Source organism: Anthonomus grandis, chromosome 20, assembly GCF_022605725.1.
Source record: "Anthonomus grandis grandis chromosome 20, icAntGran1.3, whole genome shotgun sequence".
Taxonomy (NCBI): Eukaryota; Metazoa; Arthropoda; class Insecta; order Coleoptera; family Curculionidae; genus Anthonomus; species Anthonomus grandis.
In genome coordinates this window covers 5,134,061-5,157,801 of record NC_065565.1, presented here as the reverse complement: position 1 = coordinate 5,157,801, position 23,741 = coordinate 5,134,061, and the positions used below count along the sequence as shown (strand labels likewise).

Sequence of the window (23,741 nt, the reverse complement as noted above, 5' to 3'; positions counted from 1 at the left end):
CTTTGAAATTATTTAATTACGTCTGTACATAAATTGGAACTATTTGAATACACATATATATCTCTATGTATGTATACAGGGTGTTCGAAAAATAGACGGAGATATTTCAATGGGTGAAACTTTTTCTCATATTTTTTTACAAGGAATCGCCCATTGAAATATCTCCGTCTATTTTTCGAACACCCTGTATATGGGACCAGCTTATTATACTACATAAAAAAGGGCACCAACTTTGCTTAACCTAAGACCACATTTTGTAACACATAATTGCAAGGAAAAACCCAACTAAATCAACTTTCAGTTATGTAACAGCTGAAATTGTAATAATTCATTTAGGTACTGTTTAACAAGTATTAATCCTAGAGAGTTGGTACAAGGGATATTGATGTAATTTCTGTTGCAAAATTAAGATTTCCCTAAATGGTCAATTAAATATAATATAATGTTTGATGATCTGGAAATTAATGAAAGAAGGAATACTAGTGTTAAATAATACCTTAATCATGATCAATTTTTTGAGTGATTGATTGCAAACAACTGCTTTTTCAATGCAGGGTAGTGTGTTAATTGGCCATTAGATGTACCTACTTTTTATTTACAGAGTCGAATATTTTCTGCCAGTTAACCTGAAGTTATACCTTAATTTTCCTCTAGATCCTTCCCTGTATATTACACCATAGGAAATCAAAAATCTTGCTACTGCCTTACTGCAATGATGATGCAACCATTCAAATAAAAATACTGACATTATCAACTGACTATAGGTATGTTCGTTTTAAATGTTAACGACCTCACAAAGGCTAGGCACCATGTTGGTTTTATTGTATCAAATCTATTCTCACCTCTGGAACATAGGATTGATTAATAATAGATAGTCGCTTTTATACTATCACCATTATTAGTCATATAGAATAAAAAAAAAGACTTTTTATGCGACAAGGTCAAACTAAACAGCGATAATTTATTTATAATATATAAAATGAAGGCTCAGAAACTTAATAATTATTTTTAGATATTGTGTCATACTTGCGCTAATGTTTACAGTTCCCAGTAAGGAATGTTGAACATCGTTTACCATTATAAAACATATAAATAAAGTGAAAAAGTTCATCCGAGTGGTTTGATGCATCTAAGAGAAATGATACAATATTGTGGGTTTGAACATTCTAATGTTAAAATTACATATAAAATCCCCAACTTTTAAGTTCAAATAAACCAAAAAAATGAAGGTAAACTTTCGACTATGCGACAGACATACAATACAAAATAACCGTTATTTCTTCTCTGGTTATATTAATCAGTTCCTGTATTGTCTGGTAGTCCCAACGACTCGGTTTGCCGACCACGTAATTATAGGAGGCAACCTAAACGTCGAGAAAGTTATCTAAGAAGCCGATAATTAATCTTCGTCATACAATACTTGATAATTATCTGTAAATTATCGCTTGGAAGATATGTATACAAGAAATCTATGTAAAATGGAAAGCAATGTCTTCTAACCCAATTAAATATACGGCAACTTATGAAACTAAATGAGAGCAATTGAATAATAAATGTCCCACAAAACTACATTGACTTTTGAACTGGATTTGATGAGAGAGCTGTCAATACTTGGAGAATTCTTGAGACTCAGTTAATTCGTGCGTGTTATTTTGGAAAACGATGATTTTTTAAATAATTTCTTACAGGTAAAGAGTATGGGGTGGGTGGGGGGCTAAGGGTGGGATTAATAAAAAACCATTTTTTGCAGAAAATGACCGCCTAAAAAAAATGCTTTTTAAGAGAATTATTGGTGATAGAACACTTTTCATTCTCTAGGTTCAAAAAGACAGTTTTTAAATTAAAACTATTGGTATATTTATCAACCGTATATGGTCAAAGTATATTTATTAAACTGGAGAATATACGTATATCATATACAGTTCTGTTTACAAAAGGGAGAAAATTTCGGCATAGATTTTAAACCCGATTACTGGACCTCAAATATTTTATGAAATTCTTCCTAAAAATCACTGTTTTACGTATATATTAATCAATCTAATAACGCAGTTTTTATACTAAATATTTATATATAAAATTCTTTCAAATTTAAATAAACAGTATTATTAAATTAACTACTGAATATATATTTTCTGCAAAAACATTGTTTTTTATCAAAACAACCCTTAACCCCCCACCCACCCCAAACATTTGTCCAGTAAGAAATTCTTTTGAAAAATCACGGTTTTTCATCCAAAATATCCAATCTAATAACACTGTTTTTGCATTAAATATTTATGAATATACATGTATTTAATTATATTAAATTTAACGAAACAAACTGTCTTATTATATTAGATATTAACGACGTATCCAGTTGTTATTCATACGTATTATTTTGGAAAACAATGATTTTTTAAAACAATTTTTTACTGGTAAATAGTGTGGGGTGGGTGGGGGGCTAAGGGTAGGATTAATAAAAAACGATCTTTTTTGCAGAAAATAATTGTTTCAGAAAAAAATGCTTTTTATTTAAATAAACAGTGTTATTTAAATTAAGTATTGCAGAAATATTTGCTGCAGAAACATTGTTTTTCATAAGCAAAACCCTTAACCCCCCACCCACCCCAAACATTTGTCCAGTAAGAAATTCTTTTGAAAAATCACTGTTTTTTATCCATAATATCCAATCTAATAACACTATTTTTGTATTAAATATTTATTAATATACATATGTATAATTATATCAAATTTAAATAAATAAACTATGTTATTAGATTAGATATTAACGACGAAACCAGCTGTTATTCATGCGTGTTATTTTGGAAAAATAATGATTTTTTAAAACAATTTTTTACTGGTAAATAGTGTGGGGTGGATGGGGGGCTAAGGGTAGGATTAATGAAAAACGATCTTTTTGCAGAAAATAAATGCTTGGCGAAAAAACGCCTTTTTTAAAAAATTTAAGAAAAATTATTATGAAAAATCATTGTTTTTTGTCCATATTATCCAGTCTAATAACACTGTTTTTATACTAAATATTTATATATAAAATTATATCAAATTCAAATAAACAGTGTTATTAACTTAAATATTAAATAAATATTTTCTGCAAAAACATTGTTTTTCATTAACAGAACCCTTAACCCCCCCACCCATCCTAAACATTTGTCCAGTAAGAAATTCTTTTGAAAAATCACTGTTTTTCATCCATAATATCCAATCTAATAACACTGTTTTCGTATTAAATATTTATTAATATACATGTATATAATTATATCAAATTTAACTAAACAAACTGTCTTATTATATTAGATATTAACGACGTATCTAGTTGTTATTCATACGTATTATTTTGGAAAACAATGATTTTTGAAAACAATTTTTTACTGGTAAGTAGTGTGGGGTGGGTGGGGGGCTAAGGGTAAAATTAATAAAAAACTAGTTTTTTGCAGAAAATAATTGCCTGAGAAAAAAATGCTATTTCAGAAAATTATAGGTGATCTATACTCTTCTCAAATAACCCTAATGAATAAAGGGACCTTGGTGTTCAAGCAGTCAAACTTAATCAGCACTATGAAACCATTGTTAATAAGGCATATATAAACTTCTTGGTTATGAAAGAAAGAAAGAAAATGTGCTATATTACGTAAGAATAATCTTGTGTACAAGCATCCTACAAGCTAAAAAAACAAAACACAAATACAATTTCAAAAATTGACAAAACAATGAACAAAATTAAACACAAGAAGACAAAACTTTTTGAACATACTTAAATTAAAGATAACTAAATAAAACAATGAATTACTAACTAAAGGTAAACTTGTTGACAAAACTAGAGAAGAAAAAAGGAAAAAAGAAAACTTTCCAACATGTCCAAGGTTAAAACCTATCATTAAAAAAAGTCATCCAGGTTATAATATGCCTTAGCCAATAAAAGCGACTTTAATTCTCTTTTAAATTTCTTAACATCCGATATATGTCTAACACATAGAGGAACATGATTGTAAATTTTTTTACTTATGTAAATTAATCAGTTTTTGGTAAGGGAAGACGTAGGAATAGGTAGGGGAACATCATTTACATGACGAGTCAAATGGCCAGTGTCAGAGGGTAGTTTGGGAATTTTGTGAATAAGAGCAGCTGTTTCTAAGATAAAGAGTGAAAAAAGAGTTAGGATTTTTTCCGAAATGAAGAGGGGTTTGCAAGAATCTCTTAACTTAGCAGAACACAGGTATCTAACTGCTTTTTTTTGAATAACAAAGATAATGTTAAGTAGCCCCTTATTGGTTAAACCCCAAAAAGGCAAGCCATACCGAATATGAGATTCAATAAGTGAAAAGTACACTGAACGTGCAACCACCCCTCCCAGCTCTTGTTTTGCCATTCTTACTGCGAAACATCCAGAAGATAATTTCCCAGCTAAATGTAAAATATGATCTTCAAACCGAAGGCGACCATCAATGGTAATTCCTAGGAACTTGCAGCACTCTTTATTCTGCAAGAGGGAATTTTCGTCAAACATCAGACCCTGAACATCGCACTTAAACCCCATAATAGACGTCTTTCTTACATTAAACACGAGCCTGTTGGAAGCACACCACCCTGATAAAATCTGAAGGTCTTCAAGGATACAAGTCTTAATATAGTCAGAATTTTTATGGCTCTATAGTATGGTGGTATCATCAGCAAACTGAACCACCTTGCCCTGCAGTTTCAATGAACTCAAGTCATCCACATACAGTAAAAATAACAGTGGTCCCAACACTGAACCCTGGGGAACGCCGCATTTTAGGGATCTAGAAGCAGACAAACGCCCAGACACTGAAACCTTCTGAGTACGATTTGATAGATAGGACTCAAGCCATCGCAACGCTACGCCTCTAAAACCATATTTATCGAGCTTAGATAACAGTATTCCATGATCCACACAGTCAAATGCTTTGGATAGATCACAAAACACTGCCGCCGATGACTCTCCAGAATTCAAGGACACATAGACGCTCTCCAAAAAGCTAAAAACAGCATCATGAGTCCCTTTACCGGCTTGAAATCCAACCTGATTTGCAGACAAAATGCCATTATGATGTAAAAAGGACAAAATTCTGCTTTTTGCAAGTTTTTCAACTACCTTAGAGAGGGTAGACAATATAGAAATGGGACGGAAATTACAAGGCTGATCCAAATCTCCACCCTTATGAAGAGGGATAACCACTGCCTCTTTTAAACATGAAGGAAAAATGCCATTATGTAAAGAATTGTTTATGGCAGAAACTAAAGCATTTAAGGCTGAATCAGGCAAAAAGAGTAACAACCTCGAAGATATCCCATCAGCTCCAGATGATTTATGGTTTTTTAGGCGTTTGATTTCATTTTTTACTTCGGTAAGTTCGACAGGATGAAAGAAAAATGAATGCTCAACCGACACTTGTTGAAGATAGTGTAAGGGATCAATGTTACTACGAATGCCCTTGAGCAAGATATTAGGTATATCACAATAATAGTCGTTTAAAATGTCAGGTCTTCGGTCTCCGGTTCCGATACTTTTCTATGGCAATGTCTAAAATCATTAATAATCGACCAACACTCTCTTTGCCTATTTGATGACATATTTAAGTGATCCCTATAATAATTAGATTTTGCTGCTTTAATTGTCTTTCTGTGTATAATTTCTATGTAATTAAAAATACTAAAAACTTCGAAAAAATAAAAATCAGCAATCATGTTATATAATATAATGCATTTACTATTTTCATAAGCAGCAACAAGTATTATCATGTTGTTTATACTTAAAGCAAAAAAATAAATTGAAAAAATCTTAAAAGTTCCTATTCCGTTCTCGTTTATTATGAATCATGTTCTCCACGGGTTGCTTCTTCAATATATAATGAGTTTGCAGCTCCTCGATCTCCTTCTCCATCGCCGTATCGAGCAGATCGAACCTCTCCTTCAGCTCTTCGTAACTTAAATCCTTTAGGAACCCAAAATCCATGTTCACAGGTTTGATTTTTTGCAATTTAACATCCAGAGGCTCCACACCGACCCCACTACTCTGCTGAGGTAGAGCACTCGCAGACGAATGACCGTAACCACTGTGAGATGCCACATACGACTTATGAGCGTCAGTATGATCGAAATGCTCCAAAAAAAACGGCTTGTACTTCTTCGCCTCCTCGGACTTCATGGTTCTCTCTCCGTCCTCGTCGTCACTATTGATCACCACCATGGTGCCCAAATCCGACTGCAGAGTGACCATCGTGGCACTCTGACTGGTCGTTTTACTCGGCACCAAGGTGGCACCCACCTCGTCAACCTCCTGCTGGTTATTCTGATGCTGCGTCATCGGCATTTTATTGTAGCTCTGATTCTTTCGGATCTCGTTCGCTTCAGATATCATCTGGGTCAAGGCCTGCACCCCACCGGACTTTTGTAGGAAAACGTGCTGCAGCAGGTCGGTGGCGGAGGCCCTGTCGCAAGGGTTCTTCACCAAACAGAGACTGACGAAATCGATGAATTCGGCACTCCAACTGTCGGGGTCTCGGAAACTTGGAGGCGGTTTTGTTGGGATCATAAAAACGGCCCTCATAGGGTGGATGTCCGCGTAAGGAGGCTTCCCCTCGGCCATTTCCAGTGCGGTAATACCGATACTCCAAATATCCGCCACGCAATCGTATCCGATCTCCAAGATTATCTCTGGGGCCATCCAAAAGGGCGAACCGATAACCGTGTTTCTCTTCGATATGGTTTCGGTGAGCTGTCCAGCCACCCCAAAGTCGGCAAGTTTCGCGTGTCCATCGGTGTTTAACAAGATATTACCGGCCTTAATGTCCCTATGGATCTTCCTGTTCGAATGCAGATATTCGAGTCCTTTCAAAGCATCCGAGAGGATGGTGGCGATCTCACACTCGGTCAAAGTTTTCTTCCTGAGCCTGATTATGTCGGAAACGCTACCCGCGCCGCAATACTCCATAATGATCCAGAGGTCGGTGTTCTTAAAATAGCTGCCGTAGTACCGCACTACGTAAGGGCTGTCGCACTGCTGCATAATCGAGATTTCTTTTATTATTTCGTGCAGGTCGGTGTCCAGGGGGACTTGCTTAATGGCAACGACACTGTCGGACTCCTTGTGCAAGGCTTTATAGACGCTTCCGTAGGCACCCTCGCCCAGCTTGCAAATTATATCGAATACTTCTTCCGGTTGTCGCGTCAGGCTCTCCTCGCTGAGCATTTTCAAGTTACTCGCAGACATCTCGCTTTAAGGTGGTTTTCTTAAGGTGCACTCGTGAGGTCTTATTAGTTCATGCTCTTTTAGGTTTTTCGGTCCAGTCCGGTTTGCAGGCCCTGCGGGATCTCCAAACCTAAAAAGATGACCTGTGACAGTAATAAATAGGCTGGTGTGCGACGCTTTAGTTAGTAACAAAACCGAAGGCTCAGTATACTCGTAGTCATATACAGTGGGGCCCAAATTGGGCGTACAGGGTGTCCCATTTTGGGTGCTTTTGCGGGATGTCTCCGTTATTTTTAGAGATAGAGAGTTGCGGTTTTCGCGACACTGTGCCACTTTTGCGTAAAACTGAAGATTTTAGAAAAATATAAAGAATTATTTTTTATTAATTTAACATGTTTCTTTAAATTAATTTGTAACATTGATTTATGTCTTACTATTATCAAGCTTAAGTTGAATTAATATTAGTATCTTTTGTATTATTTTATTTTTGTAAAATTGGTGGATACTGTTAATAAATAAATTAATTAATGTAAACTATCTTCGGGTTTTGATTGACATTTCTCTGTTTTTAAATGAATAACGAAAATATTGATTTTTGTTATTTGTGAATTTGAAAATTATGAAAAATATGATATGCTTGTCTGTTTTATACAAAGCAATAAGAATGTTGATGAAGCTTCTGAACTATATTTCCATGAGTAAGTTAGAAGCCGTTATATGACTACCTACCAATTTCTAACGTTGTAGTTTTATGCTTGTTAGATATCCAGAGAGAAGGCAACCCTTTTTTTGGTATATTTGCTCGTTTAAAGGACAAATTACTTGAGCACGGATCTTTTATTCAGCCGCGTCCTAAAGGATACAATAAGGAAAATAGGAGTTGGAGTGCGTCTTGCTTTATTTTGGGAAAACAAATAGTATACCGAATTTTTGCACATAGGTTATTCCAGAACTTCTGGAAAATATCCCTCTAGCCCAATATAACACTGTCTACCTACAACAAGATGGTGCCCCAAGTCATAACTCTGGGCTAGTAAGGGCATTTCTTGAAAATAACTTTGCTCAAAGATGGATAGGTACCAACGGACCTGTTAGATTGCCTCCACGGTCCCCCGATCTTTCGATTTTAGATTTTTTTATGGCGGGTATATACAAGATCAATTGTAAAAATGATTACAAAGATGTGCCAATTTTGTATAAGAGAAGATTGTGGATATTTTGAACATCTCTTGTAAAAATATTGTTTTCTTATAGTGTTTATTAAATTTATATATTTGTTTTTTATGTTTCTTTATTACAAAAAAAAAAAAAAAGAATGATGCAATTCCCCATTTGTCGTTATTAATTTGTCTATTATTGTTATTGATGCCCTACTATTAAATTATGCATTTAATTTAGAAAATTGTTAGTCATTTGCGTATTTTTGAAAATAACTCCATACTGTTATATATTTTTGAAAAGGTAAAAAAAGGCCAATTTTATGAATTATAAATATATAGGGTGTTCCATTAAAAAAAACATAAGTTTGGGTTATAACTCAAAAACTATTCATCAAAAATCTATACCACTAGATTCTACGGAAAAAAATCTATAAGAATGAGTATTTACTTTAACAAAAACTGTAAAAATAACGGAGATACGACGGGGGTCCCAAAAAGCAAAAATTTAAAAAATGCCCTGTATCTTAAAAAATAAAAGGGCTATGAAAATTTTGTTAACAGCATCATCTTTAGTTTTACGAAAAAGTAGCACAGTGTCGCGAAAACCGCAACTCTCTATCTCTAAAAATAACGGAGATATCCCGCAAAAGTGCCCAAAATGGGACACCCTGTACATGTATGGGTATCTAGGAAACTATAAAAGCTGCTACTCTAACGCTGTTTTTATACAAAATATTTATATATAAAATTCTATCAAATTTAAATAAACAGTGTTATTAAATCAAATATTGCGTATATATTTACTGCAAAAACATTGTTTTTCCATAATACAACCCTTAACCCTCCCACCCACCCCACACGTTTGCCCAGTAAGAAATTCCTTTGAAAAATCACAGTTTTTCATCCATAATATCCAATGTAGTAACGTTGTTTTTATACTAAATATTTATATATAAAATTCTATCAAATTTAAATAAACAGTGGTATTAAATTAAGAATTTAAAATATATTTTCTGCAAAAACATTGTTTTTCATAAACACAACCCTTACCCCCCCCCCCCACCCACCCCAAACGTTTTCCCAGTAAGAAATTCCTTTGAAAAATCACTGTTTTTCATCCATAATATCTAAACTAGTAACGTTGTTTTTATACTAAATATTTATATATAAAATTCTATCAAATTTAAATAAACAGTGGTATTAAATTAAGAATTTAAAATATATTTTCTGCAAAAACATTGTTTTTCATAAACACAACCCTTACCACCTCCCACCCACCCCAAACGTTTTCCCAGTAAGAAATTCCTTTGAAAAATCACTGTTTTTCATCCATAATATCTAAACTAGTAACGTTGTTTTTATACTAAATATTTATATATAAAATTCTATCAAATTTAAATAAACAGTGGTATTAAATTAAGAATTTAAAATATATTTTCTGCAAAAACATTGGTTTTCATAAACACAACCCTTACCCCCCCCCACCCACCCCAAACGTTTTTCCAGTAAGAAATTCCTTTGAAAAATCAGTGTTTTTCATCCATAATATCCAATGTAGTAACGTTGTTTTTATACTAAATATTTATATATAAAATTCTATCAAATTTAAATAAACAGTGGTATTAAATTAAGAATTTAAAATATATTTTCTGCAAAAACATTGTTTTTCATAAACACAACCCTTACCCCCCCCCCCACCCACCCCAAACGTTTTCCCAGTAAGAAATTCCTTTGAAAAATCACTGTTTTTCATCCATAATATCCAATCTAATAACACTGTTTTTGTATTAAATATTTATTAATATACCTGTATTTAATTATATCAAATTTAAATAAACAAACTGTCTTAGATTAGATATTAACAACGAAACCAGCTGTTATTCATGTGTATTATTTTGGAAAACAATGATTTTTGAAAACAATTTTTTACTGGTAAATAGTGTGGGGTGGGTGGGGGGCTAAGCGTAAGATTAATGAAAAACGATTTTTTGCAGAAAATAATTGCTTGAAAAAAAATGCTTTTTAAATTTTAAAGACCTTGGTGTGTACATGCAGTCAAACTTCAAATTTAAGCAGCACTATGAAATCATTGTTAATAAATCATACGTAAACTTCTTAGTCTTGTAATTTCCATATACTTTTTACCACCATATACAGTGTGGCTCTTAATTGTCCCCTTTCTCCTCCCCCCCTCTTATCTTTTGAATGCGTTTATATAAAAATTTGTTATTTGGAACGCATCATAAGCAACAACCTAAATCCTACTTTTTGGTCCCTGCAAAACTTCAAAATGGCGGTGGTGCGCCATTTTGAACAATAAAATTAAATAGAACTGAACCACTGAATGCTTTATGGTCCTAGAATATTAAGTCATTACTTCTACCCATAGTAAAATGGCAGCCTTTTAAAATCTTATTTTTTTGCACCTGTTCAGATGTAGTAAAGACCAAAATTTGACATCAGGGGACCTTTACTTAAATATGTTGGAAAATGCAGTAGAACCAGTGATCCTTGAGATCATTGAAGACAATCCTCATGAATTTGAGTTGGAAACTTGAGCAGAAATATTAAAGCATATTTCGACTAATGCCTACCCTAATAGGTGTATTGGTCGTCGAGGGCCTACCGAGTGGCCAGCCAGGTCGCCTGATCTTACAACTCTGGACTTTTTTTTATGGGGCTACTTGAAACAAAAAATCTACGTCACCCAGCCAGAATCTATCTTCGATCTACGTCAGAGAATAATTGATGCATGTCCTGTTCTTGAAGAATTCTCCAATAGATTATTTTACTGACTTGAAGTTAAATGTGCACTTTTTAACATCTTTTTTAGTAAAGTGGTTAGAAAAACGTTTCTGTGTTACCTACCTTAAGTTTAATTATTTTAAATGGAAATAAAAATGCGAAAAATAAGACTTCTTACCTGCCTTTAATGGAAACGCTCTATTGAAAACATGTTTATAAGAGTGACGTGAAATGTGGAAAGCGGATCAGGAGACTGAGTCATGCCCTGCCAGTTAACATCTAAACAAATTTTGTAAAAATTGTCCAAAACACTATCGCCCTATAAATATGCTTCTTGCAATTGAAAAATGAGTTCTGTTTATTATTTATGAATAGTTAGTAGGATTCAGTACTGAAAATCTTCACTCGGTCATCAGAGATGTACTTACTTATTTGTAATTACTTATATAGTACTTGGAATACAAACTGTATGCGACCAGCATACAGTTTGTATTCCATTCTGCAGTTCTAACATCATTTGTATGAATTGGTGTTAAAAAGAAAAAGGTGATGTAGAGGCTAGTAATGTACACACATAATTTTTAAGAAAAAAAGGCATAAAATTTCACCAAATTTGTCCAACAAAGAAAAAGAGATGCAATTTAAATCCAGACTGTAATCATACTTATAAACCTTGATGATAGGTTGCCTGTATGTAGTTTTAAAATACGTAGCAAATAAGTTTACAAAATCTTGACCATTACTTCGGCTTTCATATGCATAATATTGGGGTACGAACCAAACCTACACAATCTATTGATGTGTTTCCAAAATAACAAAGGATAATTTTTCAATATATGACCTAAAACATTCATGACGAACAGTTTTACATTTATTTCTCAAATTTGAAAAATTCTGTAATTTTCTACTAAACCAAGTGGGAAAATTAGATAATTTAAACAAATTTAAAAAAATAGAGAGCTTTGTAAAAAAACATCAATGCATTTATTAATATCTTGCCCACTAAAAGCAGTATCCCAAATCATGCAAGGTAATTATTAATGACAACAAAATCATACTTAATGTAAATGACAATTAATAAGAATACTTATTTCATAAGCAGGATGGTAGTTAGTGACCGACCTCAGGTGATTGTTAGTGGCAAATATGACTTCATCATCAGACAAAACTGACAAAAAGCATTTAGAGCATCTAATTAAATAAAATAACACTTTATAAAAACAGAGCTTATTTTATTTAACTCATATACCTTTCTTTAACCCTGTATAAAATTTTAAAATTATATACTACTCTAAAAGACCTTTAATTTAAGGCATCACAACAAAATATGGTGGTTGTAGTTCCCCCTACCTCCTACCTGTATAACATTTGTACCAAATTGCGCTTTTCTTTAAATTTTTTAGTTTCAGAGATATTTGCATTGAAAGTTTTCAATTTGACACCCTGTATGTGAAATAATACCGTGCCTTGCAAACCAGTTTTTAAAGTCCTGTCGTTCGTTTTATGTGTGTGTGTGTAGGTGTTCATGGCAGACTCTTCAGACTGAATGAGAATGAAATGTGGACACAACAAGTTATATACATATATGACTGCAATACAGTATCTTAATTTACTTAGTGATACCACCAAACAACTAGATGTCACTAAATTAATCTGTCTAAGGCCTTTAATATTTTTAATTCCAAAGTCCAATTTGGCAATGTTAACATTTTCATTGTTCTAAATTGATCTGTGTCTAATCAGTGACACAACATCTTTGGCCCCTCGGTACAACTCTTCAAATTAGAAAAGTGAGACATAAAAGTCAAGGAAGTAACTTATGTACTATATTGAAGGGTAGGGTTAATGATAAACAAAGAGTTAGCAGAGTTATAGTCTTATGAAAACACCCTGACTGACCGGTTTTCAAGGGGGAGATTATTGATAAAAATCGGGAAGAAAACTGGTCCTAGAACAGAGACACCCACTTTGATGCTTTCTGGTGCGGTAGTTGTCTATTCACTACCTTCCAGCAATACTGTAAGTAAGTTGAGACGAGCCTGATTCTATTGGTATCAAATATGTTTAGCTTTGCTAAGGTCACAGAATAGGATAGACTATCTATCTGTCCTATACTAGTCTTTCTTCATACTTCCAAATTCCAGGAATTCCAGGCAGTTAATGATTTTTTTTCCAATTTAGACAGTTAATAAGAGAAACTTTAATTCTACTGCCTGGAAAGTAACAAAAACAAATAAACTCAACTGCCTGGAATTTAAAATAATTTGAACCTAGATATCTATATTCCAGGTCGTTGGGTAATGTATACCTTTTCCTGATTTTAGACAGTTAAAATATAAATGCATTTTTTCCAGGCAGTTTTCCCTGTAACTGCCTGGAAATATATGGGCATAACTCAACTGCTTGGAACTTAATGAAAATTACAGTCAACTGCATGAAACTTGAATAAACTTATCAATGGCTCAATTGCCTGGGATTAAATAAGAATTTCAGTCAATTGTCTGAAGAAATTCTAGAAAAATTAATCCATGGCTCAAATGCTTGAAACTCTGCAAAAACTTATTCAAAGATCAACTGTCTGGTGCCTATAGTGCCTAAGATTCTACACTCACAAGTCAAGTATCTGGAATAATAAAATAAATAAATAGAGTCAACATTGTTTTTATCATGTTCTTATTTGTTTACTATATGATTTGATGTTAATTTCCCAAATATTTTAGAGATATGTAATCCTTAGTGAACATGAAGTCCATTATTGGGAACTTTAATACTGATTATTTAATTTTTTTTATCATAAAAAATAAAAAACCGTGTTACAATTAATTGGAATAGAACAAATGTGAGAGGCAGCACAAGATGTTCAAAAAGTCCTATCACTCTCATTGATTACCTTTTTACACATATTAATAAATTCGAACACAAAGTATTTAAATACCAAAAAACAGTGATCATAATTTAGTGATATGAATTTGACCAAACCAGGTGTTTGGTAAGGTCAAATCTTGTGAGCATCATATAGCATCTAAATGTTTTGTTGGGTGGAGAGATTAATAAGAAGTAAAGAAAAATTTATAAATTATAGAATTATTAAACCTGAGTAAAAAAGGAATTAATTACAAGGAATTAATGGGAGACTACTATATTTTATATAGAAATGTTCCTAGGGATGTAAATTATGTACTTACACCTGTACTAAAGAGCCAAAATAAATACTCTAAAGAAAAACCAGTAATAAATAATAAACTTCTCTAATAGGGCCTCCCATGTGAAACTACTGTACAACCCACAATATTCGAACAGACACAAAATGGTGATAATAATCAATAAATCATATCAAATATTTATTAATACATATTACCTACACAATGTGTGTTTGTCAAATGTCATATTAAATGAGTAAGTGAAAAACAATGGTTTAAATTGTCCAATAGCTGTTTTGTTATCAGACATGTTTTTCTGGCTTTTGTTATATTTTATTTTCACACTATACTCAGATGATCAGTTATCACTGATACATGCCCATCTACCCCTGTACCAGATTCTTTTAATGATCCAGTTTTTATCATATCATTTATTATCATAATAAGTTCTCCAGGTTGCTTGAAGGTCACTAAAAAGTAAATTTATCTGTAATTCATCAGCTTTACTACTTTTTAACTTCTAAGAGCTTATACATGTATGAATCCGAACTCAAGTGTTTCTCTTAGTCACATTTTATCTTGAACATGTACTTACAACCTGCCAGCTTGTTCATAAGCAGATAACAGGTAAGTGATTAATTATATCATCGAATAATATCATAATATGTACAGAATAATTTTATTTGATTTATTTATTTTATATAATTTGCGAAAACCTGACAGAGGCATTAACAGAAGCAGAGAAAAAACAATAACAAAACATATCCACATACATAAATATAATGCATAACATAGACATACAAAATTACAAAATATGCACCTAGATAACCGAATATCTGCATGTGCTCCTAGTATACCCTAACCTAGATGAAGAGTTTTTACATAATTTTTTAAATGTTTTGAACCTATAAACACTCTTGATGTTGTTTGGAATTAAATTAAAAATTTTAAGCAGTATACCTCTAATACATAGATTAATTCAAATATAATAAATACTTCAAATATTATATCTTGCAAAAAAATAATCACATTAGACAATACTAAATACAATTGAAAAAGGAGTGTCATACCAGATTAACACTTGTGTTTATTTGACAGAACCAACAAATAAATCCAGATTCTCACTATTCAATACACCTTATTGCAATCATGGAATTTATGGTCAAAAAGGTGCACAACTGGACATAGTTGTAATAAAACAATCATCATACTTCCATCGGTCACAGAGATAATTTTGTATAATTAGACTCCAACACAATTAACTTATTATTATATTAGACACTCAGTTTTTGAGTATCAAATCTGATCAACATACTATCATAATTATATAGGTACGTATATGCCAATTTCTTTGGAACCTTTTCATTTTATATTATAGCACCATATTCTAGGTGTGGCTCACATTAAAGTATTTTTGTTATATGTGAATATAATGCACATCATCAGCAAATAAAACAGTTTGAGTCATTAATAAAGATAGAGAATAACAGGAGTGCAACCTTGAAGGACACTTGATGATGCTATGTACAAATTTGAGAAAGATGCATCCTGTTAGAAAGGTATATGAGTGAATGAAACTTAGTGAGTTCCTTGAGCAGCTTATGATTGACTTTGTCAAAGGCCTTCTCTGCACTAGTAAAGATAACATCAAGTTGAAATTGCACCTGAACATCTGCCTTCCATGAATAGGGTTATGCAGACAAATAGGCCTAGGAAAATAATGCCAGAATGTCATCAGCACAACAAACATCCCTTGAATTTTTCACAGTAACTTGTACAATACATGTACTCTATTACCAAAGCACCCAAAGTCAGTTAATTTAAATTATATACATTCAATATATAACTGGTCTTCTTGCACTAGAAAATGAAAGAACGTTCCATAAAAATTGTGCAAAAAAAAAACTTTACAGCTATGACTGCTTGTGTATGTGATACACAACTGGGTCGACGTCCTTTTTACGACAAGACTGGTGACAGTGCGACCCGATGCAATAACGTTATGGTTTTAAAGAAGAAGCTTTTAGTGCAAAGTTGAATAACAATCGTTTAAACTGAATGAGGAAGTTTATACAATTCTGTACAGTAGAAGAATACGTACAACTCATCAACTAATAAGGAATTTTCTCAGAAGCCCTCAATTGAAGATGAGATGCAATGATTGCGGAGAAAACACTTTTATTAAAAAATCAATGAAAGAAATTTAAAAAAATTAGATCAGTGATTTTGTAATTATTTAACCAATTTTAAATGATATTGGGTCGCATGTTGTCACATACAAGCTAAATAAATTGATACTCTGTGTTTTAATGGATAGACATTAAAAAAATTATTGTAAACAAGTAATTAAAATAAATGTTATTTAAACATTAACCTTTTTATAGACACACACAAGTGTTAAGTCACTTAGATGCTTGTACGATTAGCAACAGGATTTTTTATGCTATGATGGTGTCAATGTATATTATTAAAATATGAAAATGCAGTCTCGGTATTTTAGTTTCAAGATCACAGTCTCTAATTTATGCTGCTCGGACTGTTGATAACACTTTTCAACTTGATGCTATATTTCTTCTAGAAGATAATAAATATTCTCCTTTGCTCTCCATTGCTTAACTAATTATGATCAGAATGATTCCTTAGTAAGGGTAATTAAAGCCGCCAACTTACATTGTTACTCGTCATAATTTAGACTTTTGGAAATACTTTGCAGTCATAACAAAATAATCTTCTCTATATAATTGTCCAGGGATGTGTCAAAGGGTTTTCCGAAATTCCTGTCTTAACTCGGGAAAATTTGGGAAGTACGTTTTGGCATACAGAATCTCGGCTGGACTAACATGAAAATCAGGGTTTTTCCTAACCTAGTTACATAAGAATGATGAAATTTAACGAAGAACATCTCTATAGAACTGTCCAGGGATGTGCCAAAGGGTTTTGCGAAATTCCTGTCCTAACTTTGAAAAATCCAAGATGAAGGTCTTCCTCTACAAATGCACTACTAGACTCAATATTCTGGTCTATTGATTGAGTCATTCAAGGGCCTTGAAGGAGGTTGTTGGAATAGTACAGGTTTGTTTATATTTGACCTCTTGTGCAGCCCAAATTGAAGAAGTCAACTTGGGTGAATTAAAAAAAAAATTAGAAAGCAGTGATCTTGAAGAAGAATTTCTTACTGGATAAAAATGTGGGGTGGGTGGGGGGTTAAGGGTAATTTTTTTTTAATCAACACTACCCTTACCAATTATTTTTCACAAAAAGAAAAAAGTTTTTTATTAAAACAACCCTTGGCCCGCCACCCACCCCACACTATTTATCAGTAAGAAATTCTTCTGAAAAATCACTGTTTTTATAAAGTAAAGTAAGGTGATGTAAGTTTAAGTAATGATGTTACTCTTTTATTTGAATTAAACTTTCAAAGGTGTCCAGTCTGTGGATACATGAATATTGATGTTATTGTAGTATAACAGTAGTCAAAAATCCTTAAAACTACCAATACATGCTTATCCTTAAAAATTGTACTCGTAATTCTAAAATTTCTTCAGTTTTGTAATAAATAAAAAACCAAAAAAATATACTTTAAATATTGATTATTAATTAATTTGTTTTTATTTAGTTTTACCAGGACAGGAAACATATTATTATTATTATTCAATTATTGTTTTTTTTTATTATTTTTTTTTTTGGCCTCAACAGAATTCAGGGAGCCTTTTGTGTAAGGGATATCTCTGTAAATCTCCATATTATGGCCTGTTGGTCACCTTGCATTATTAGCTTTTTTATTTTGTTACAAATTTTTCGATTTTTTATTGTTATTGGTAAATGATGAAATACTCAATATTTAGTGGAATTTTGTAATATTTGAAATTTTGTAAAAGTTAAGACACTTACCTATTAGTTTTATTCTTTGTGCTTAAATGCTGTAATTTTTTGGTGACTAATAAACATATTATTATTATTATTATTATTATTATTATTATTATATTAAATGAATATTTAAAAAATGATGAATTTATAATACACATATAAATAAAATAACAAATCTTACTTAATTAAAAATAACAATTGGTGAAAAACAAGTTAAAAATCTATTACCTAAGAATTGCAAGTACATATAGAAGAAGTAAAACTACTTTGAATGCAGAAAAAAAGATTCAAAGAGTTGATACCATTCTTTCAAAATAATGACTAAAATTAACAAATAACCATGGAATAATAAAACTAGATTATTGCAATGATATTATAGATATGAAAAATAAAGATAACATTATATTTAATAAGATGTTATAGAGCGAAGAATCAACAGCAGGGATTGAAAAAATACTCACATGTAGAAAAAATCCCCACGTTTATGATGAATACTCCATATTATAGAAACTGAGTAATTGGAGCCACTTTAATTCTTACAACATAAAATTCTTTTCAACCTTAACTCTCTTATGTCTATTTTATTTTATATGATATTGGATTGCATGTTGTACATACAAGTTAAATAAATCGATACTCTGTGTTTTAATGGATTGACATTAAAAAAATTATTGTAAACAAGTAATTAAAATAAATATTATTTAAATATAAACCTTTTTATAGACACACACAAGTGTTAAGTCACTTAGAGGCTTGTACGATTAGCAACAGGATTTTTATGGTATGATGGTGTCAATGTATATTCTTTGTTAACAAATAGACTTTTACATATATCATTAATATTATTTATTAAAATATGAAAATGCAGTCTCAGAATTTTAGTTTCAAGATCACAGTCTCTAATTTATGCTGCTCGGACTATTGATAACACACTTCAACTTAATGTTATATTTCTTGTACAAGATAATAAATAATCTCCCTAACTCTCCATTGCTTAACTAATTATGATCAGAATGCTTCCTTAGCATGGATATTTAAAGTTTCCAACTTACATTGTACTCGTCATAATTTAGACTTATAGAAACACTTTGCAATCAATAAAAAATAATCTCCTCTATATAATTGTCCAGGGACATGCCAAAGGGTTTTCCAAAATTCCTGTTTTAACTACTGTTGCGAAAATTGATTGAGTCGTTCAAGGGCCTTGAAGGAGGTGGATGGAATAGTACAGGTTTGTTTATATTTGACCTGTTGTACAGCCCAAATTGAAGAAGTCAACTTAGGTGAATTAAAAAAAATTGGAAAACAGTGATCTTGCAAGAATTTCTTACTGGATAAAAATGTGGGGTGGGTGGGGGGGTGAGGGTAATTTTTTTAAACAACACTGCCCTTACCAATTATTTTTTACAACAAAAAAAAAGATTTTTTATTAAAACAACCCTTGGCCCCCCACCCACCCCACACTGTTTATCAGTAAGAAATTCTTCTGAAAAATCACTGATCAGAATACTTCCTTAGCATGGATAATTAAAATTGCCAACTTACATTGTACTCGTCATAATTTAGACTTTTGGAAACACTTTGCAATCAATAAAAAATAATCTCCTCTATATAATTGTCCAGGGACATGCCAAAGGGTTTTCCAAAATTCCTGTTTTAACTACTGTTGAGAAAATTGATTGAGTCATTCAAGGGCCTTGAAGGAGGTGGATGGTATAGTACAGGTTTGTTTATATTTGACCTCTTGTACAGCCCAAATTGAAGAAGTCAACATGGTGAATAAAAAAAAATTGGAAAACAGTGATCTTGCAAGAATTTCTTACTGGATAAAAATGTGGGGTGGGTGGGGGGGATAAGGGTAATTTTTTTAATCAACACTACCCTTACCAATTATTTTTTACAAAAAAAAAACGTTTTTTTTATTAAAACAACCCTTGGTCCCCCACCCACCCCACACTGTTTATCAGTAAGAAATTCTTCTGAAAAATCACTGATCAGAATACTTCCTTAGCATGGATAATTAAAATTGCCAACTTACATTGTACTCGTCATAATTTAGACTTTTGGAAACACTTTGCAGTCATTACAAAATAATCTTCTGTATATAATTGTCCAGGGATGTCTCAAAGGGTTTTCCAAAACTCCTGTCTTAACTCGGAAAAATTTGGGAAATAGGTTTTGGCATACGGATTCTAGGCTGGACTAACATAAAAATCAGTCTATTTCCTAAACTAGTTAATCTAGAATCATGAAATTTAATGGAGAGCTTCTCTATATAATTGTCCAGGGATATGCCAAAGGGTTTTCCAAAATTCCTGTTTTAACTACTGTTGAGAATATTGATTGAGTCGTTCAAGGGCTTTGAAGGAGGTGGATGGAATAGTACAGGTTTGTTTATATTTGACCTCTTGTACAGCCCAAATTGAAGAAGTCAACTTAGGTGAATAAAAAAAAATTGGAAAACAGTGATCTTGCAAGAATTTCTTACTGGATAAAAATGTGGGGTGGGTGGGGGGGATAAGGGTAATTTTTTTAATCAACACTACCCTTACCAATTATTTTTTACAAAAAAAAAACGTTTTTTTTATTAAAACAACCCTTGGCCCCCCACCCACCCCACACTGTTTATCAGTAAGAAATTCTTCTGAAAAATCACTGATCAGAATACTTCCTTAGCATGGATAATTAAAATTGCCAACTTACATTGTACTCGTCATAATTTAGACTTTTGGAAACACTTTGCAGTCATTACAAAATAATCTTCTGTATATAATTGTCCAGGGATGTCTCAAAGGGTTTTCCAAAACTCCTGTCTTAACTCGGAAAAATTTGGGAAATAGGTTTTGGCATACGGATTCTAGGCTGGACTAACATAAAAATCAGTCTATTTCCTAAACTAGTTAATCTAGAATCATGAAATTTAATGGAGAGCTTCTCTATATAATTGTCCAGGGATATGCCAAAGGGTTTTCCAAAATTCCTGTTTTAACTACTGTTGAGAAAATTGATTGAGTCGTTCAAGGGCCTTGAAGGAGGTGGATGGTATAGTACAGGTTTGTTTATATTTGACCTCTTGTACAGCCCAAATTGAAGAAGTCAACTGAGGTGAATAAAAAAAAATTTGGAAAACAGTGATCTTGCAGGAGAATTTCTTATTGGATAAAAATGTGGGGTGGGTGGGGGGGTAAGGGTAATTTTTTTTAATTAACACTACCCTTACCAATTATTTTTTACAGAAAAAAAACATTTTTTTTATTAAAATAACCCTTGATAATACATATAGTCCTTTTTCACAGATTATTTAGTGTAAATATATTGGGTATTTTTGTGATTAAGGTTATTAAATTTAGCTGTTTGTTTAATATTAACAATCACAAGAGATAAATAAGGTACACAGGTGTATATTTTGCACCTAGGCATTAAAACCACCTAAATTTGTAAAAGCAATCAGGCAAAAATTGGAAAAAATTGTAACTTAGTTATAAAATCAATAAATGTGGTAGGGTGTCAGGATTTACTGACTCCTCCAACTAAATAAATGAAAAAATCTGTGTTATGTTACTAATTAATAATTAGAGGCAATACATGGGAAGAAGTAAAAAATACTTTGCGTGTGGGTTTTGGGCAGGTAAGAGATTGGTTTTGTACCCAGAAACTCACGATTAACATGGAAAAAACAAATTACATAGCTTTTACACTTTTTACTAGTATCACTGTCAACACTACAAGAAACAAAGTAATCACAGAAACAAACAAAACAAAATATCTTGGAATTATAATTGACCAATACTTAAAATGGAGTGATCATATTTATTATCTTTATGGTACATTCCGAAACCTAATACAAAAATGTTATGTTCTTTCAGTAATACTCGGCAACAAATTGTGTTTGCTTGTGTATAAATCTTTAGTGGAGTCTCTCCTTTCTTATTGTATAATAGTATGGGATGGTACTTACAAGTCTATTCTTCAATGGTTAAAAGTTGTCCAAAATTACATTCTTAAAATAATTTATAAGAAAAATAGACTTTATGCAACTGAGCTACTATATAACTCTAATATTAGCGATATAAATCATCTTTATATAGAAAAAGTATGTTCTGTTATAAGTAGTACTGATATTTAAAAAAAACAAATCATGCATTCCGAAGGTACCAGGAGTAAAATATGCATAACAATCTTACTTTGCCACAAAATCATAAGCAAATTAATCTTCTTTTTATAGATTATTTGGGAGCAAAATTTTATAACTTAATCCGCTCTGATATTAAGAATGTAACTAATCAGAAAGTCATCGAAGTATTAAGTAACTTAGGTGCTTATTTTGTACTTTTATAAGAATTTATGTAACAAAATTTTTGGATTATAAATAAATGAAATGAAACTGTGATTTAGGCCACACTCTTCGATGATACCTCAAGAGTTTATAGCTTCCATACAAAAAGCTACTCTATAAAACTAATTCCAATCATTTCTGGCTGTAATTATCTTTTAATTGTATCCTTAACATTGTATTTAAGTCACTTTAGAAGTTTTTGACTATCTAGATACATATTTGCCATTTAAAGAACTATAGAAATTATTGAAGTATATATATAAATGTTTTTAGAAGAGGGAAGTGGCTGTGTTACTCGAAGGATAATACCTGCTAAGTTTTTAAAAATAAATTGCTTCAAATACATCTGTACAATATTTTTTAATTCTGGTCATAGTTGAAGAGAAACTCTGTATTATCTTTTGTAAGACTGAAAATAAGTTCGATTTATGTATGCGACTATTGAAAAGTATTTATTGTTGTTAGGGTGAATACATACATAATACCCTTTTATTATTGACTTGACTTAATTGGGAGTTTCTACTTGACACACCCTGATGTCACCTTTAAACAAGGTTGGTATCCAAACAGTAGTGTTGTTTTAAACGGCTTTATTAGGCCACTAGGATAATCAATAAATAAAACTTACTTGATTACAGGTTAATCCAACACAAAGGGGCCAAAAGTAGCAGATATAACTCGAAGCGAACGAACAACAGGCGGTGGTACCGGGCCAGAACGAGAGGCAAAAAAAAATTAAAACAAATGTCACAAATGCCGCAGATTAGCAACGCCCCATGTAGTACAAGTACGCGGCGATAGCGTCTCGTTTACAATTAAAATTTAAATTAAAAAAAAAAATGGAAATGAGGTTATATATCGTAGGTAGGTATCGCCACAAACTCCACTATTCCGGATCAATATTATAATAGGAAAATTAAGCGGAAAATCTCGTTGTTTTCTGTGTCTTTCACGTATCCTCTTCGACTTACGTTATTGGGCAAACCATGTCTATACGCCCGTCTCCAGTTGGGTAGGATCTGTCAAATGTGTTTACGGTGTTGCCGGATTTCCGATGCGGAATTACCTACGCTTAAGCCAAAATCCCATGGTGCCCAAAAAAAAATAAAAAGTTAATTATGTTTTTTTTTTTTCGTTCTATTGACTCTTTATTGACACGAAAAAACACAATTTCTCAATTATTTCTTAGACATATATAAAAATAGTAAAAAATGACAGTAGTATTTACCGTTCTCTACTCTCAGACAACTGGGGTAATTTTTAACTTCTTCCAGGCAGTTGGACAT

At 32.1% G+C, this 23,741-nt stretch overlaps 2 protein-coding genes across 3 annotated transcripts in view; both read right to left on the bottom strand.

Annotated features, from left to right (window-relative positions):
• Positions 1-23,460, bottom strand: part of LOC126747989 (protein hu-li tai shao) — a 106,172-nt gene extending 82,712 nt beyond the window's left edge. For both annotated transcript variants that reach the window (XM_050456979.1, XM_050456980.1), the window contains exon 1: positions 23,084-23,460. The gene's annotated coding sequence lies outside the window, so the exon portion shown is untranslated. The remainder of the gene's footprint in view (positions 1-23,083) is intronic.
• Positions 5,798-7,228, bottom strand: LOC126747948 (serine/threonine-protein kinase 3-like). The gene has a single exon (XM_050456927.1). It carries the CDS (start codon positions 7,226-7,228, stop codon positions 5,798-5,800), a length of 1,431 nt encoding a protein of 476 aa, XP_050312884.1.
• Positions 23,461-23,741: the final 281 nt, after the last annotated feature.

Coding starts and splice junctions, on each gene's coding strand:
- LOC126747948 (XM_050456927.1), bottom strand. CDS start 7,228: ATGTCTGCGAGTAACTTGAAAATGCTCAGCGAGGAGAGCCTGACGCGA.